This window comes from Danio rerio, chromosome 2, assembly GCF_052040795.2.
Source record: "Danio rerio strain M-AB ecotype USA chromosome 2, GRCz13ab, whole genome shotgun sequence".
In the NCBI taxonomy this organism is placed as follows: Eukaryota; Metazoa; Chordata; class Actinopteri; order Cypriniformes; family Danionidae; genus Danio; species Danio rerio.
Window position 1 is genome coordinate 35,773,281 of NC_141022.1, and position 14,657 is coordinate 35,787,937.

Sequence of the window (14,657 nt, forward strand, 5' to 3'; positions counted from 1 at the left end):
ATCTCAATATACAGTTTTTATCTTAACCATGGCTAAATTTTGTCATAAAGGTCTGCTTAATCTATAGAATTAAGTCCTTTTCTTCAATAATATCAATTATCAAACACAAATAAAAAGATTTTGATTGTGTACATTCATATATTATATATATATGTATATATTATATATATTATCATAATATATATTATATATGAAACATGCATAAAGTTGGATGAAAGTTATATGCTTTTAAATGACATTTTATCAATTTTTCATGTTTAAGGAACCAAAATAGGATGCAAACAGTGAAAACTAGGTAATAGCTATCTACAATCCCCTACCTTTAACCAATTTTACATATACAGTACAATAAAGTGCAAACAACTTTTCTGATTGGCTGTTTTGTAATGGATAGTTGATTTGTAATTGTTGTTGCATCATGCTTTGCTTTTGTTTTGGTTACAAAGATATTGCAAGTCACTGGAATTTTGTTGTGACATATTTTTCTGCTTTTGCCAAGAACAATAAGTCAAGATTGTGCTTCTGGTGCCCGCAGGTGCATGAAACTCCTGTAAACTCACACACACATTCCACCTCCTTAAACCCATCTGTCTCCAATTTTTCCAATATAACTGAACAAAGTTCTGTGTTCCTGAATACTGAATGTACAGTGTTTTCCATTTCAAAGTGCTCCTGTGATTCTCCTGTCGCTTCACTTTTTTCTCGCTCCATATTGACTTACATTTTCCCACAGAAGCGTCATTGTCCCTGTGAGATCTGAATGCAGTTTTAATATGGAGAACAATGTCAATGAGCTGCAATTCTGCACAATTACATGATCGTTTTACCAGAGAGAAAGGGCCTTCACAGGGAATCCGCTAGTGGCTTTTGTTTATCTCTTTCATCTCACCACAAAAAGAAAAAAAAACAGATATTCTCCATAACCTTTAAACGGCATTGAGTAATCAGTATTACCATCACATTTCAGGATGTTCTGTACCACCTACTTTAAAGTGATATTTATTTCCAGTGACATTTTCCATTTTACATATGAAATCTTATGATGAACTGATATCACTCCTAGGGCATTTCCATCACAATTAACTAAAACTTGGACAAGCTGATAAAGACATATGTTGAAAAGATGCATTTACTTTGGCAATATATACAGATATATATATAATCACCCATTTACATGCCTAGATTTAGTTTATCCAATGAAATTTCACCCTCTACAAAACATTTGCTTTAGTATACAAAAGAGTTTTAAAAGAATAACAGGTCATCTACGCTTCAGATTTGAGTAGTAACAAACCACATTTACTGATTTTTAAAAGCTTTTAAAATAGATGTACTATTAACGGTAGACTTAAAATGTGGGTTATTCTTACGTGTACATTTCTAATAAGAAAATTACTTTCACTTTGTTACACTGGCCAAAGTTCTTTGTATTACTTAAATTTTTTTTTAATTACAATAAATTTGACTATACTACTATATTTTACATACATTTGAAATTGAGAAAATATCTTAAAAAGTAAAAATCTGTTGTTATTTTTCTACAATCATGGTTTATTTAATGGGATAGGAATAATTTACATCATTATTTTTTTTCTGACAATGAGTCTTAATATGCTGTACAAAAAATTTTTTTTTTTAAATCTTAAGATTTATTTTATTTTTTAAAGAAAAACAAGAGAAAAAAGTCCATAATGGTCATGGGGGTATCTATTAATTAATGCTTTCAAACTGCATTGTGTGAACTTTATCTCGGCTTCAACTTTTTTTTTTTTTTTTTTATGTAGTCAAGTTGGGTCATGTAAATTACAGTACAGTACAAAACTGTACTGCAATGAGTTACCAGTACATTTTCTGTCATTTTGCATTTATTTCTCTCTCTATCTTTTTCTCACACTATCTTTCTGTTTAAACTACTGCCAATAAAAGGATCTGTAGTTTTGATTTTTTAACATCAGAAGCATATATCAATGTTACATAATGCAATTAAAAATCCTTTAAAAATTCACATTTCTAAACAATGATGCACTTTTTTTTTTAGATATGAGACATTCTGTTTCCACTCTACGACATATAGAGATTTGAAGTTGTTAAGTGTCCACGTCAGGGGGAGATCTTTAAAAATTGCTGTTACATCATGAAGCCTTTTGGATTTTCACTCTACCTACATTGTCTCCAAGAAATTTGAACGAGGAGTTTGATATTCATCATTTTCCTTAGTTTGGGTAGTTTTTTTTTTTTTTTACTTTATTTTGTTGCATTTCTTTGCTATATTCTGTTATGTGTTTCTTTATTTTTTATGTATTTATAGGATTTGTTTCTGTATTTTCAACAACAAAAGAGTTACAATTATTAGTTACATTTCAGCAGCCTAACAAAAAAGTATAATCATAGAAATATGAAAAGGAAAAAAAAAATCAATGAATAGGCCTGGTAAAAAATCAATATGTACAAATTCTAGGATTTTAAACCACTCTTTAGGCTATGTTGAATTGTATGTTAATACTGTTCCAGCTTGTTTGAAAATGCTATAAAGGGGTTTACATTTATTTACATATATGGATATAAAATTTTCAAATAAATAACAAGAGGTTTACACAAAAACGTGCATTATATAACATCATTTCTAAATAATATAAGTGATTAAAATTATTTTGGATAATGAAAGCATTCACATTAATCTAAAACATTGAACAAAAGGGCATTCCCAAAAATAAGTGAGCTACACTTTCAGCAGAAATTTAACAGAAAAAGCAAGACATCTCATTGTTACTTTTAAATTTCTGTATAAACGCCTTGACAGGATAAAATTATTTTCTAAATATATAAATAGAATTTTCTAAAAAATAATTATTTGTGGCATGATCAAGAATGACTATTATATTACATGTATGTAAGACTTATTTGAGTTCATATTTTATTATTTACTAAAATAAATATAATTTAAACCGTTTATGGAGCTGAACAGGCCAACATTAAATGGTCTGTATGAAAATGGTCGAAAATAAACCTATGCAAACAATCTAGCCTTTATAAACAATATATTTTAACAAAAAAGATGGCTGCTGCAGTAAAATATTTGTAGTCTTTTAATAAGCATGTGTACAAGATAGGGATGGCCTTTTTAATTAAATAAATTGGCATTTTTGGAGCTCTGGTGTTGCTGCCTTTTTGAATACACATAATGCAATTAGAAAGCATGATAACCAGAAAACACCCGAGAAATCATGACCAACGAGCAACTGTTAATTAACTGACATTTTATACACTGCATGTTACTTGCAACACTTGTTTCTCTGTATCTTAACACACGGTTTAAGACAGAAGCCAATTAAAGTTCCAACAACAGTCTGGTTCCATATATAGTTGCTTAACAATCCAAGACCCACTATGCAAATGATTAAGATCCTATTATGTAACATAATTATTATTTACACTGCAAAATTATAAATAGTTTTCTTTTAATCAGTAAGGGATTTGTTTATTGCAGTAGGTTTGACTTGAGTCAGTGTAATGAGCAAGTGTCATGCATGCCTCTTTAAAAGCTGAATAATACCTAGATAAGGGCTAATTGAAAGACTAGTTTCACAGAGACATATTTAAGAATCCAGACACAATCTGCACAGCATGCCTTCTATACAACTGTACACAGGCACAGAATGTTTTTCAGCTGTAAATTGGTTTCTAGGTATTGCACATTAGGCGACTCTGTCCCCATGGATACACAAATTGTGCTTAAATCGTATTGTAGTGAATCAGAGCTCTGGAGGATCAGCGGCAATTGTTCCTACAAGTGATTTGACGACTGCTGTCTCGCAAATCAGCAGCACAGGTACTTACTCATGAACCTGCAGAATAAATCACCCACCACCGCTGAATAAAGCAAACCTTAACACTTTGCCAGCTATTTGTGCCATAGAGTTACTTGATGCCAATGAAAACATAGTGCGACAAGATATTGGAGAGGAAAAAACAAGTGATTTAGCACTTTCGGAAAACTTTAAGGGATGGTACAACTAAATATTTAATGTTTGTTAAATTACTTTTCACAAGGTCATCCAACATCTTCAACAGTACATCAAATAAGATTTTTAATCAGGGTGATACAATTCAATGGCTACTGACACTTTTTAAAGGTGTTTTTTCTTTATTTTGTGTCGTTAAAACACACAAAACCCCCTCATTAATTAAAATGAAAAAAAGAAAACACTGCACAAATATCGCATCAAAAAGGTTGATGTCTCATCCACTGCTAATGTTTAGAGTTTAGCAGTGGATAAAGCTGACCTTAGATGCACATTCAAAACATATTCCAGCTTAATGATCTTCATAGCCGAAAAACCCCTCAAAAGCATATATGTCATAGATTACCTACCAAATGTCTGGTCAAGCCTGCGGCAGAAGTGACGTCACTGGCATCCTGAGGGTCACTCATTGCTTATGGTCAGATTTGTGGGAGATGCTTTAAAGTGCTCCGGCTTTAGCCCTTTTCTCTTTTACTCAGACTCAACTGGGAACTTTCGGGCAGCATAACCTGATGTGACACAAATACAAAAAGCAAACCTCTGCTTAGTTAATCGGTCTTCTCAGGCAGATCAATTTACATGATATCACCAGTTTATTTCATAGTCATACAGGTGACCTTAATTTCCTTCCTCATTAAGCTTCTGTTTTTATACAGCCTTGAAGGTAGCGCTGAGAAAGTTCTCAATCATAAAAAAGATCCCTTGACTTTAATGGCCATTAAAGCCTCTCTATTAATAGCTTTAAAGCCCTAAAGAAAACATCCATATAGTTAAATAGTAACAAAAATAAACATTCTGTGAAGAGCAGTAAATACATATTTTGGAGGTCAAGAGGTCGATGCAACCTTTATTTTTATATACCGCTTCACTTAATTGTGATGAGCAATTTATTATGATCACAAAACGATTCGCACTCACATTAACCACAAGCTCTTAGGTTTATAAATGAATGAAAGGAATTCCCCTGTCCTCGGATTTTTTTAAATGTTACATTTTATCTGCAACAAGGTTTGTATGCTGCCTTAGACAGATATTAATACAGCAAATATGTCTGCGCATCAAGGTCAAAGCTCATATACAATATCACAATCGCAGCATCTGCACAGGAAACTGCAGCATTTCTCAATGGAAAACACCAAAACTAAAACCCACATCCTTATTTAAATCGATACAGGTGTAGGTGTCAGTATGTTAAAGGTCACAGTATTTGTCTATAAATAAATTGTTTGTTTTTAACTAATAATGCATGCATTTTTCACAGGATTCTATGATTATTTAATATTGAGGCATTACAAATGTCATATGGCAGTTAATAAAAGGAGACAACACTAGTATATAAATAACTAAAAAAAACGTTGTCCTACATTGTAGCACTCAAAGGTCTACTGAAAGGTTAAGTGATGTGTGTGTGACGTTAGTTAAGCATGCTCTTGCCTAATCAGCTCTTTTCAAGGCTGAGTAGTTATTATGGCTGGAGTTCATGTGCAGTTTCCTTTATTATTAGGACATACAGTAAAGTGTCTTCAAAGACTTTGTAAGCTACACTAGTTATTTGCATCACTGTACCGTGTTAAATGGTGGAATGATTTGGTTGAGAGCCATGTAATGATGCGATAATTTCAGTCTGATGAAGGTGCCCTGTTCTTGAACTTACACTGTACTTCGTATGTTGAAGTGCAGCTCCTGTGGATTTTTGTGTGTGTTTAATGGAGCTGTTTGTAAAAGTAAGGTCTGTTGATAAACAGAGCTTAGATTAAAGAGATAAAAAAATACATTTAAAAATGCAGTCTGTCAAGATTTACTACCTTGATTTTTTGTTTCAAACTTGAGTTTCTTTCTTATGTCGAACACGAAGGAAGATATACTGAAGAATGTTAATAAAAAAAAGAACCACACAAATGTGAGAAAACTAAGATTTTTTTGGGGTGAACTGTCCCTTTAATAGCCAGTTTCCACTGAGTGGTACGGTATGGTTTGGTATGCTTTTATGGCCGTTTTTTACTGTCAAAACGTACCAAAAATTGAACCATACCATTATGGTTGAAATACCATACCATTTTTTGGGTACCTTTTAAGAAGGGTACCTAGCAAAACAAAAGGGTACCAAAACCAAAAGGCAGAGCAAGGCGTGCAGCTGAACACTATTGGTTTACAGAGATACTGTACGTCACTAGCGCATGCACAAGCTAAGAAAATGAAAACAAAGGAAGCATCATTGTTAAATATACAGCCAAGACATTACACCGTAATACTATATACATGTAATAACGAGCCATGGTCCACTTAGCTTAAACAAACCTTGTCGACATCTTGATGAACAAACTGTCATGTTTAACTTTTATCATCGCCTTTTGGATTACTATGAAATCTGAATTACTTTCTAACAGAGGTTACATGTGCTGGTAAAGATTAAAGATACAGATGAGAGGTTTGCACTGACTGTGGGCTATATGTTGCATGTTGTTTAACATAAATAAGGACTAAATGTATGCTGTGTGCAATTTTTCTGTAATTGATAACATATCCGCAGATATGTATAACAACAAAGTAGAAATACTTCACTACTGTACTTAAGCACTAAAAGGCTGTATCTGTACTCTACTGGAGTATTGTTTTTTTCTCCTACTTCCACTTTTACTTCAGTACATATGTTATATTATAGTGACCAGCGTCTTCCGGTAGAATGTTTAGAACTTCCATTTACAGCATTTACAACCAATAGTTTGCGATCTGAAAATGGGTTTCAATAGCGTTTTGAGTGGATTTAAATGTTTTTGTGTTCATATAATGTTTTTAGTTCATGTACTGTAAATTGTAAGCCATGTTTCTTTTTGTTCTGCTTAATCACGTGCCCCCAAAAAAGATATTTAAAATAAACAAAACAATATGTCTTTTGACTGATTTCTTTAATAACTAGATTACACAATACTTATACTTTTACTTTCAGTACTTGAATAGTAAATTTTGAAATAAACTACTTGCAATACTTAAATACAAAGAATGTTGAATACTTTAGTACTTCCACTAAAGTATGGTGCTTAAAGAGCACTTCAACCTCTACTCAAGTCAATTTTTTGATAGAGCACTTGAACTTTTACTTAAGTCAGGGTCTCTAGTACTTTATGCATCTCTGTATATAGGAGACTGTAAGGGTCTGTATGAGTTCATATATGCTGCATTTATTTATTTTATGTAACTGCAGGTGTTACAGTAGGCTATTTCACACCATTAATCATTGATCTGCAGTTATAATCAAATCCTGTTCATAGAAAGGTTAGTAATGAACATTTATACACAAGTATTTATGTATAAATTCTCTGTTTTGTGAGAAGTGCTTCTCATATAATACGTGAACGTCCCATACAGCTTTACTTTGACATTTCCTCGAGCAAAAATGACGTCGACTAAAACTTTGTCATAAGAAAATTTCTGTCAAGCCTGATAAAGGTGACCTATACCGACCCGTACCATACTGTACTCCACCAAGAAATAGGCTTAAGTTAGGTTAGATTACTTAAGCATCTTTTATAAAAATGCCTTGGAAAAACACATTTCTGGTGTGCATCTTAAGACTAAACAATGGTGGTGATATATTTTAAGATGTTTCAGTGTAGTTTATTTTCCTCTAAGACAGCTCAAATGTGCCATTTAGTCCTTAAACCTTTACAATTTAAAGATCAAACTGCCTGATAATGGCTGCTTTAAGGTCTCCTAAAATAAAGAATTTCTGAATTGCCTAAAATTAGTCAATAATCAGTAATTCCAGGCTAACCTTTTGCACAACCTATTTAGATTTGTTACAAATGTGCATAATGAATAACATTATACAGTATTCTTTCTTTACCTTAAAAGGTAACATATTGCATTACTTGGTAACTTTGATAGTACAACCCTTTTTACATCTGACTTACTGGTTGTTTTTTAATACAAAAAAGTTACATTTTATACATATGCAAGAGAACTTTGACAACAAAACTGAAAAGGGAGGTGAATATGCCTCAGGCTGAATGACATGTATGATCAGTAGAGTAGAAAATGCAGATCCTAGACTGCATGAAGTTGAAAAAGAGAGCAATCTTTAACATAATATAGTGGACCTGGGTGGACACTTATATTTAATTGTGGCCCACCCTATGAGAAGTTATTAGTCATTGGTTGGGATGTAATTTATTTAACAGTAACAGCAACAATAAAAATATAATCATACTGTAAGTTTATTTAGTTAAAAATATATTTAATGTAACTTTTCACAGTTAAATAGATGCAATGTCTGTTTTAGTTTCACAGACAATTTCAATTTAAGATGAAAGGACAATAAATAATAGTGAAGCAAACATTAATCAGGTGATTCTTTACAAAGCATAATATGGATATTACAATTGAAACTTAGTACAAGTAATAAAACCAGACCATCAACAAATGAAAATAGCACACCTGGTTTCACAATTTATATGTTGGAAACAACCGAGCCGTACACATCAACAAAAGCTACAGTGTTTGCTATCAGCTAAATAGATGAGTCTTTTGTGGAAAGAAAGCAGAGTAGATACCATTCTCCACAACAAACTGCATAAAACATGTCTTCGGTCCTTGATGATTGCTCTCCGTTGAATAAGAACTGACAGATGGCCGAGTTTGAGATCATCTGTGATTAACACAGAGCTTAAACCTGTTGTGTTAACTATTTATGGTCACATTAGTTAACTATTAGCAATGTATTAACTAACCTTAAAAATGGGTAGTAGCTGATCATATTTACGCTATTTAATCTTGATTTGATCAAAGTAAGTTTATTTTATAAAATACGTTTCTATTGTTAATGCCAGACATGTCTAATTATGTTAACAAATACTTTTTATTTTAATACTATATTAATAAATGTTATAAGAACACTACACAACTAAAACTAATCTTTAGCCCCTTTCCCACAGTGATACCGGTAAATATCTGGAAAATTACTGTACTGTCTATACCGGTAAATTTAAAAAAGCGCTGTTCAAACAGGCAAGAACGTTTCGGAATTTTTCCAGAAAAGACCGTTCACACATCCATTCCAAAATACTAGTAAATTCTGACATCACTAACCAGAAATTACCTCTAAATGGCTGTGCTTCTATTAGTAAACATAGAAGGGGTCTGGCTTTTGTTGACTGTTGGTGGTACATAATATGTGTGTGTGCTGCCGCTCACCTGCTGCTTAAAGTAAAGCAACTGAAGCTTAAAGGTAAACAACAGCAGGTTATCATAAGCAGGTTATCATAAATCAAAATTTTCCACAGTGTGCATTAAGAACGAACCTGGAAATGATATCTGACTAACATCTAGCAGCTAAATGTGTCAGGAAAAATATTCAAAGACATTTATTTTTGTAAACAGAGCGGAGGTGAATGTGTCTGAATATTCTGATAGGCTGGAGAGGACATCTTACATCAGCGTGTACTAATCGTGAACGTGCTTTTTCCGGCAATTTTCCATCTGCGTTCACACAGTGCAGCATTTCGACAAATTACCGGTAATGTTACAACTTCCCTTCCCGAAAAATTGCAAGAACGAATTTACCGGTATTTTCAAAAAGGGCCAGTAGACACATGATCCCTTTCCAGAAAAATTGCTGGTAATTTTCCAGCAAAGTCTGTATGTGTCAAAGGGGCTGTTACCTCCTATGTGGTACCATCACAGAGACGCAAAATTTTCATTCCATGTTCCTTGCTGATGGAATGATCTTCACATTCCCACACGGACTGCACTTATTCACTAGTATCATTGAAACAACAACTAAAAACCCAGCTCATGCGCGATCAGCAGGACACCCCCCTTCCCCACCCCAAACCACCATCACAACACCATACCACAAGACAACCTCAAAACATTATTCTGAGTGTGGCTCACTCAGGCGAGTGGGCTTGACAAACCACTGCTTCTCTCTCTCTAAAATAAATCACTCCTTTCTCCTAACTCTAGCTTTTAATTTTCTGAATCCAAAAGAAACATTCTTGTTCATATTCTTGTTCTCATAAACTAACTAGTTATTTTACTAGAAAAAAGCCTCCTGAAAATGTCACTAATTCAATGTACTCCACACTGATCACAAGAGACTGGGCCATCTCACCAATAAGAGCAAAGCTGGCTCTCAAAAATAAGACAGATCTTGCATGCTGTAAACATATTGTTGGAGACCTCCAAATCAAGTTGGAAACCATTGAAACAACTGAACTGACACTATTATCACCAACTTTATACTATATAGTGCTTATAACATTTCTTTCCAATTTCAAATAAAAATATTGTTATTAAGAGTGTTTAAAAAAAAGCAATTGACGAGAATAACAAATCTATTAATTTAAGATTGAAAATCACACTGCAAAAAAAATGAGTTTTTGCCTTGTTTCTAGACCAAATATCGCCAAATTCTTAAATCAAGAAGCATTTTCTATCAAAAATAAGTGAGTTTTTCTTTAAAACAAGTAAAATAATCTTCCAATGGGGTAAGTAAAATAATCTTGCTTTCATTTTGAAATATTATTATTTTGCTCAACCCACTGACAGATTATTTTGCCTGTTATAAAGGGGTGGACCAGAGTGTATTTTTAGGGCTTAGTTGTCTTCTTCAGATGCAAACCAATGTGTGCTCATGCTTCACTTGTAGAAAATCACCTAATTTTGTCATATATCTTACTTTGATTAAATACAGCTAACATGTAAACAACATACTTCATATTTCCTAGTTCCTCTGAAAGGCCCGCCCTCAAAAGGCTCTGATTGGTCAGCAAACATAATGTGCTGTAATTTGTGGATCGGCATCACGTTACCAGGAACAGTGTAAAGATTGTGGATGTTTACAGAGGTTTGACTGATAAATATTAATTTGTAGCTAAATTGTTAATGGTGCTAAATATTTCTCATTGTTTACATCCTTGTTTAAGTCCTCACTAAAATGTAACGTAACGATAGAAACTATGCATGTAATTGATCAATTATGACAAATAAAGACACGTACAGGTTGTGGCTCACAATCACCTGCTTCAACTTTTATGGTTTGATAAGTTTTTAGCCAAATCCAGCACTGAACTGGGAGAGATTCTGAAAGCTGTCCTTTGTGAAATGCTAGCTATATATTTTTATAGTTCTCTACAACGTAATTAAAATTAAACTCTAAGCACTTCTCTCTTTATGTCATGTCCTTTAGAAGCCCAAATACAGAAACAGAAGAGGCTCTGTGGAAATAGCAGCGCTTGGACATTTTAGCCGGACATTTGGAAATTTTAGCCTCTTCTGGCCACGCCCTCATGCTGTGCGTAGGGAATGCTCGTAACCTGAAGCGCTTGTAATCTCACTATCCCGGATGTATTTTTTGTAGTCCCCAAACATTGTTTGCTGAAGGCTTTGCTAAGCTACCTCTGTGAAAGCCAATTTCTCCCTTGCATTAAACTTTGAGATTATTACATTCAGAGATGTTGTCTGAATGTAATAGATGCAGCTACATTACACATCAACTAAACTTTAAAATATGATATCGTAGTGGACCACCCCTTTACGAAAAAACTCAATATTATTTCTGAAAACATGCCAACATGTTTGCTTGTCTGGAAAATGGTTTAGGAATCTAAAGATTTAAGAATCTTTAGATATTTTGACTAGAAACAGGACAAAAATTCTAAGAAAGAAACACATTTTTTGCAGTGCAGTGTCATTCCACCAAAATTTAAAGGCTAAAACATTGAAATCGAGTTGTCTGCAAATTTAAGCATGTACAAACCACTGTTGCCAACTATTTTCAAAGAAAAGGAGCTAAGCTCTGCCAAAAAGTTGCTAAAAGTCACTAGATTATGTCATACATCAATTTGCATATTACTGACGTCATCACGTTATGCCGTTTCTGTTTGTTTAACATTCATTCATTTTCTTTTCGGCTTAGTCCCTTTATTAATCTGGGGTCACCACAGTGGAATGAACCACCAACTGATCCAGCATATGTTTTATGCAGAGGATGCCCTTCCACCTGCAACCCATCTTTGGGAAACATCCACTCATTCACACTCATACACTACGGACAATTCAGCCTACCCAATTCACCTGTAGCGAATGTCTTTGGACTGTGGGGGAAACCAGAGCACCCGGAGGAAACCCACACCAACATGGGGAGAACATGCAAACTCCACACAAAAACACCAATTGACCCAGCCGAGGCTCGAACTGGCGACCTTTTTGCTGTGAGGCGACAGCACTACTGCGTTGCCTGTTTGTTTAACAACATATGGTTAATAAAGGGGTATTTATATTTGCACTACACTTTATATATATATATATATATATATATATATATATATATATATATATATATATATATATATATATGCGCATGTCAGTTTAACAAAATTTATTGCTGTTTGAATACAGTACATCAGTATGAACGAGTAGTAAATTTGCAGTAATCTCTCAGAAAAAATAAACTCTGACAAGTGACCGAAACTGTTATTAAAATATCTGTGATTGTGAACAAGAAAAAAATTATTGGTCAAATTAAATTGTTAAAATAAAGGAGAAGCAGATTGCTTTGACTGTAGAAATGGAAATACCTCACACTGCCGGTGCTAAATCATTTGCCGTCAGTATGCAGAAAAGGGATCTGCTTTCAAGGCTGATTTATACTTCTGCGTCAAGCGCACGAGTATGCTACGGCGCGGCCTTTGCATGGACGCATAGTCCTCGCCGTGGCCATCGGCGTCGCTGACGAGCACAAAGTAACTACACGTCGCGCAAGCTCTGTGATTGGTCAGCTAGGTTGCGCTGACGAGTGTGGGCAGGACCGAGAGCCGCATGAGCCCGATGGAGCGATTGTTTACAAGTGTCAAGTCCTGTGAAGGAATTCCAGATGAAAGGTTTTGTTTTGTGCTTACATCATAGTTAAATTTGTTGCACGTCCGCTGGTTCCTGCCTAAAAATGAGCAAGTTTGTACCACCTGTACATTAAGGAAGAGTTCAGGAAAAAACAAAACACCAGCGAAGAAACTCGACACAGAGTATTATAAACACCTCACTGCCAGCTAGCGTTTCAAAAGTGTTATTGCAGAGCGACAGAAACAGCGTGCAGAAGTATGAATGCACAGCTATGCACGTTGCATGCGCCACGGGTCACGCCAATCACTTGACGCAGAAGTATAAACCAGGCTTCAGGTGGGAGAGAGACTGCTGTGCGAGGACTGGGCCGCCTGTCAGTGCACTGAGGCGGGGGAGGGGCAGACGGCATCACCCACAGCTTGTTGAGAAGAGTAGGGAAGGTACAATAAGGATACATGAGAGTCTATAAAAATCTTCAGTAACATACAAAAAAAGTCGCTAGGTTTGTCGCTACTTGTTTTTTAAAAGATTTGTCGCTGGGGGGTCTGAAAAGTTGCTAAATATAGCGACAGTCACTAAGTTGGCAACACTGGAATGAACACATGGCACATTTTATATATTATGCATTTTTTTAAATAAATTCCTATTTAAGAAAAGTTGATTTGCGTATTTAAATGTGAAAAATAAATACTAAACATTTTATCTTATTTTTCTTTTTGACTAAGTGCTAATAAAAACTAGATGCATCTGAACAACACTTCCAATGTATCCTCTGACTTTTTGGTTCCTGCTGCATGTTTGTATTTAAAGGTGACTGAGAACAGTGATTCAGCAGAGATGCTCCCCAGAGACTACGCTCATCCTCAATGTGAGGCTTATTCTTATGCTGCTCAAATACCACAACCATCTGAACACTTATTACAGAACTATGTGATTTAACTAACAATTTCCAACAAATAAATACCACTGTAATGCAGTTTCCATACAGCCTGCAATGAGAGGACTCTGCCTGTTGCTATTTCATTTGTGCTACACGTCCATCTACATGGTCAGAAATAGAAAAGCCATGTAGAGAGCACATTCAACCTGACATTGCTTTCTGCTTAGCACTGCCTAGTTTACATTCATTCGCCTTGTGAAGACTTACAACATCAGTCCTTGCATTCCCTGGGAAAAAAACCTGTAATCTCAATGTTGCTAGTACAGTTTCAATTACAGGCAGAATGAATGAAAACAGCTGTTACAAAAACAAATGGAGAAAAAAAATGCTGTTTTTCAAAGTAAATTCTTCAGTATTGCAGCTCATTAAAAGAATCACTGAGTCATCTAATGCTCTTAATCTGAGCCAAAGTCATTGTTGCTCTGATACCAAGCGTAACTTTAGACTCCTCATCATCAGTGAGCTGGATGAGAGAGAGAACAAGAGAGAAAAAGCCACATTCCTGACAATCACACTAGAATCGCAACAAAAAACAGGCAAAACAAAAAATTCTAAAATTTGTGTGAGCATATTCCTAAGCATTTCATTCCTCTCTCCCTGAAAGTGTGCAAGAAATTGAAATATTCCAACAGGAAACACTTTGTAAGGCAGGAAGGGCTGCAGTTACAATTTCAGCAAAATACAGCTGCAAACACTTTCTGAGCTCTTTCACAGCCTTCCTACAACAAACACTGAAGATTTCAAAGAAATTCAAAGACTTTAAAACTTTTATGGAAGATATTCTGAAGAACATCTCATTCAATGAACATCAACAATCAAGAAAATGTCCCAATTAATCAACATTCTTCAAAATATCT

The 14,657-nt window shown here is 34.5% G+C and overlaps 1 protein-coding gene across 16 annotated transcripts in view; it reads right to left on the bottom strand.

Moving 5' to 3' along the window:
* Window positions 1-14,657, bottom strand: part of slc4a2a (solute carrier family 4 member 2a) — an 83,603-nt gene that overhangs the window by 45,255 nt on the left and 23,691 nt on the right. For all 16 annotated transcript variants that reach the window (XR_015477882.1, XR_015477880.1, XR_015477881.1 and 13 more), the window contains 1 exon segment: window positions 4,373-4,531. Coding sequence is in view for 13 of the 16 variants with exons in the window: in XM_087239825.1 (XP_087095951.1) it covers window positions 4,373-4,432 (60 nt within the window). In the remaining 3 variants the exon portion in view is untranslated.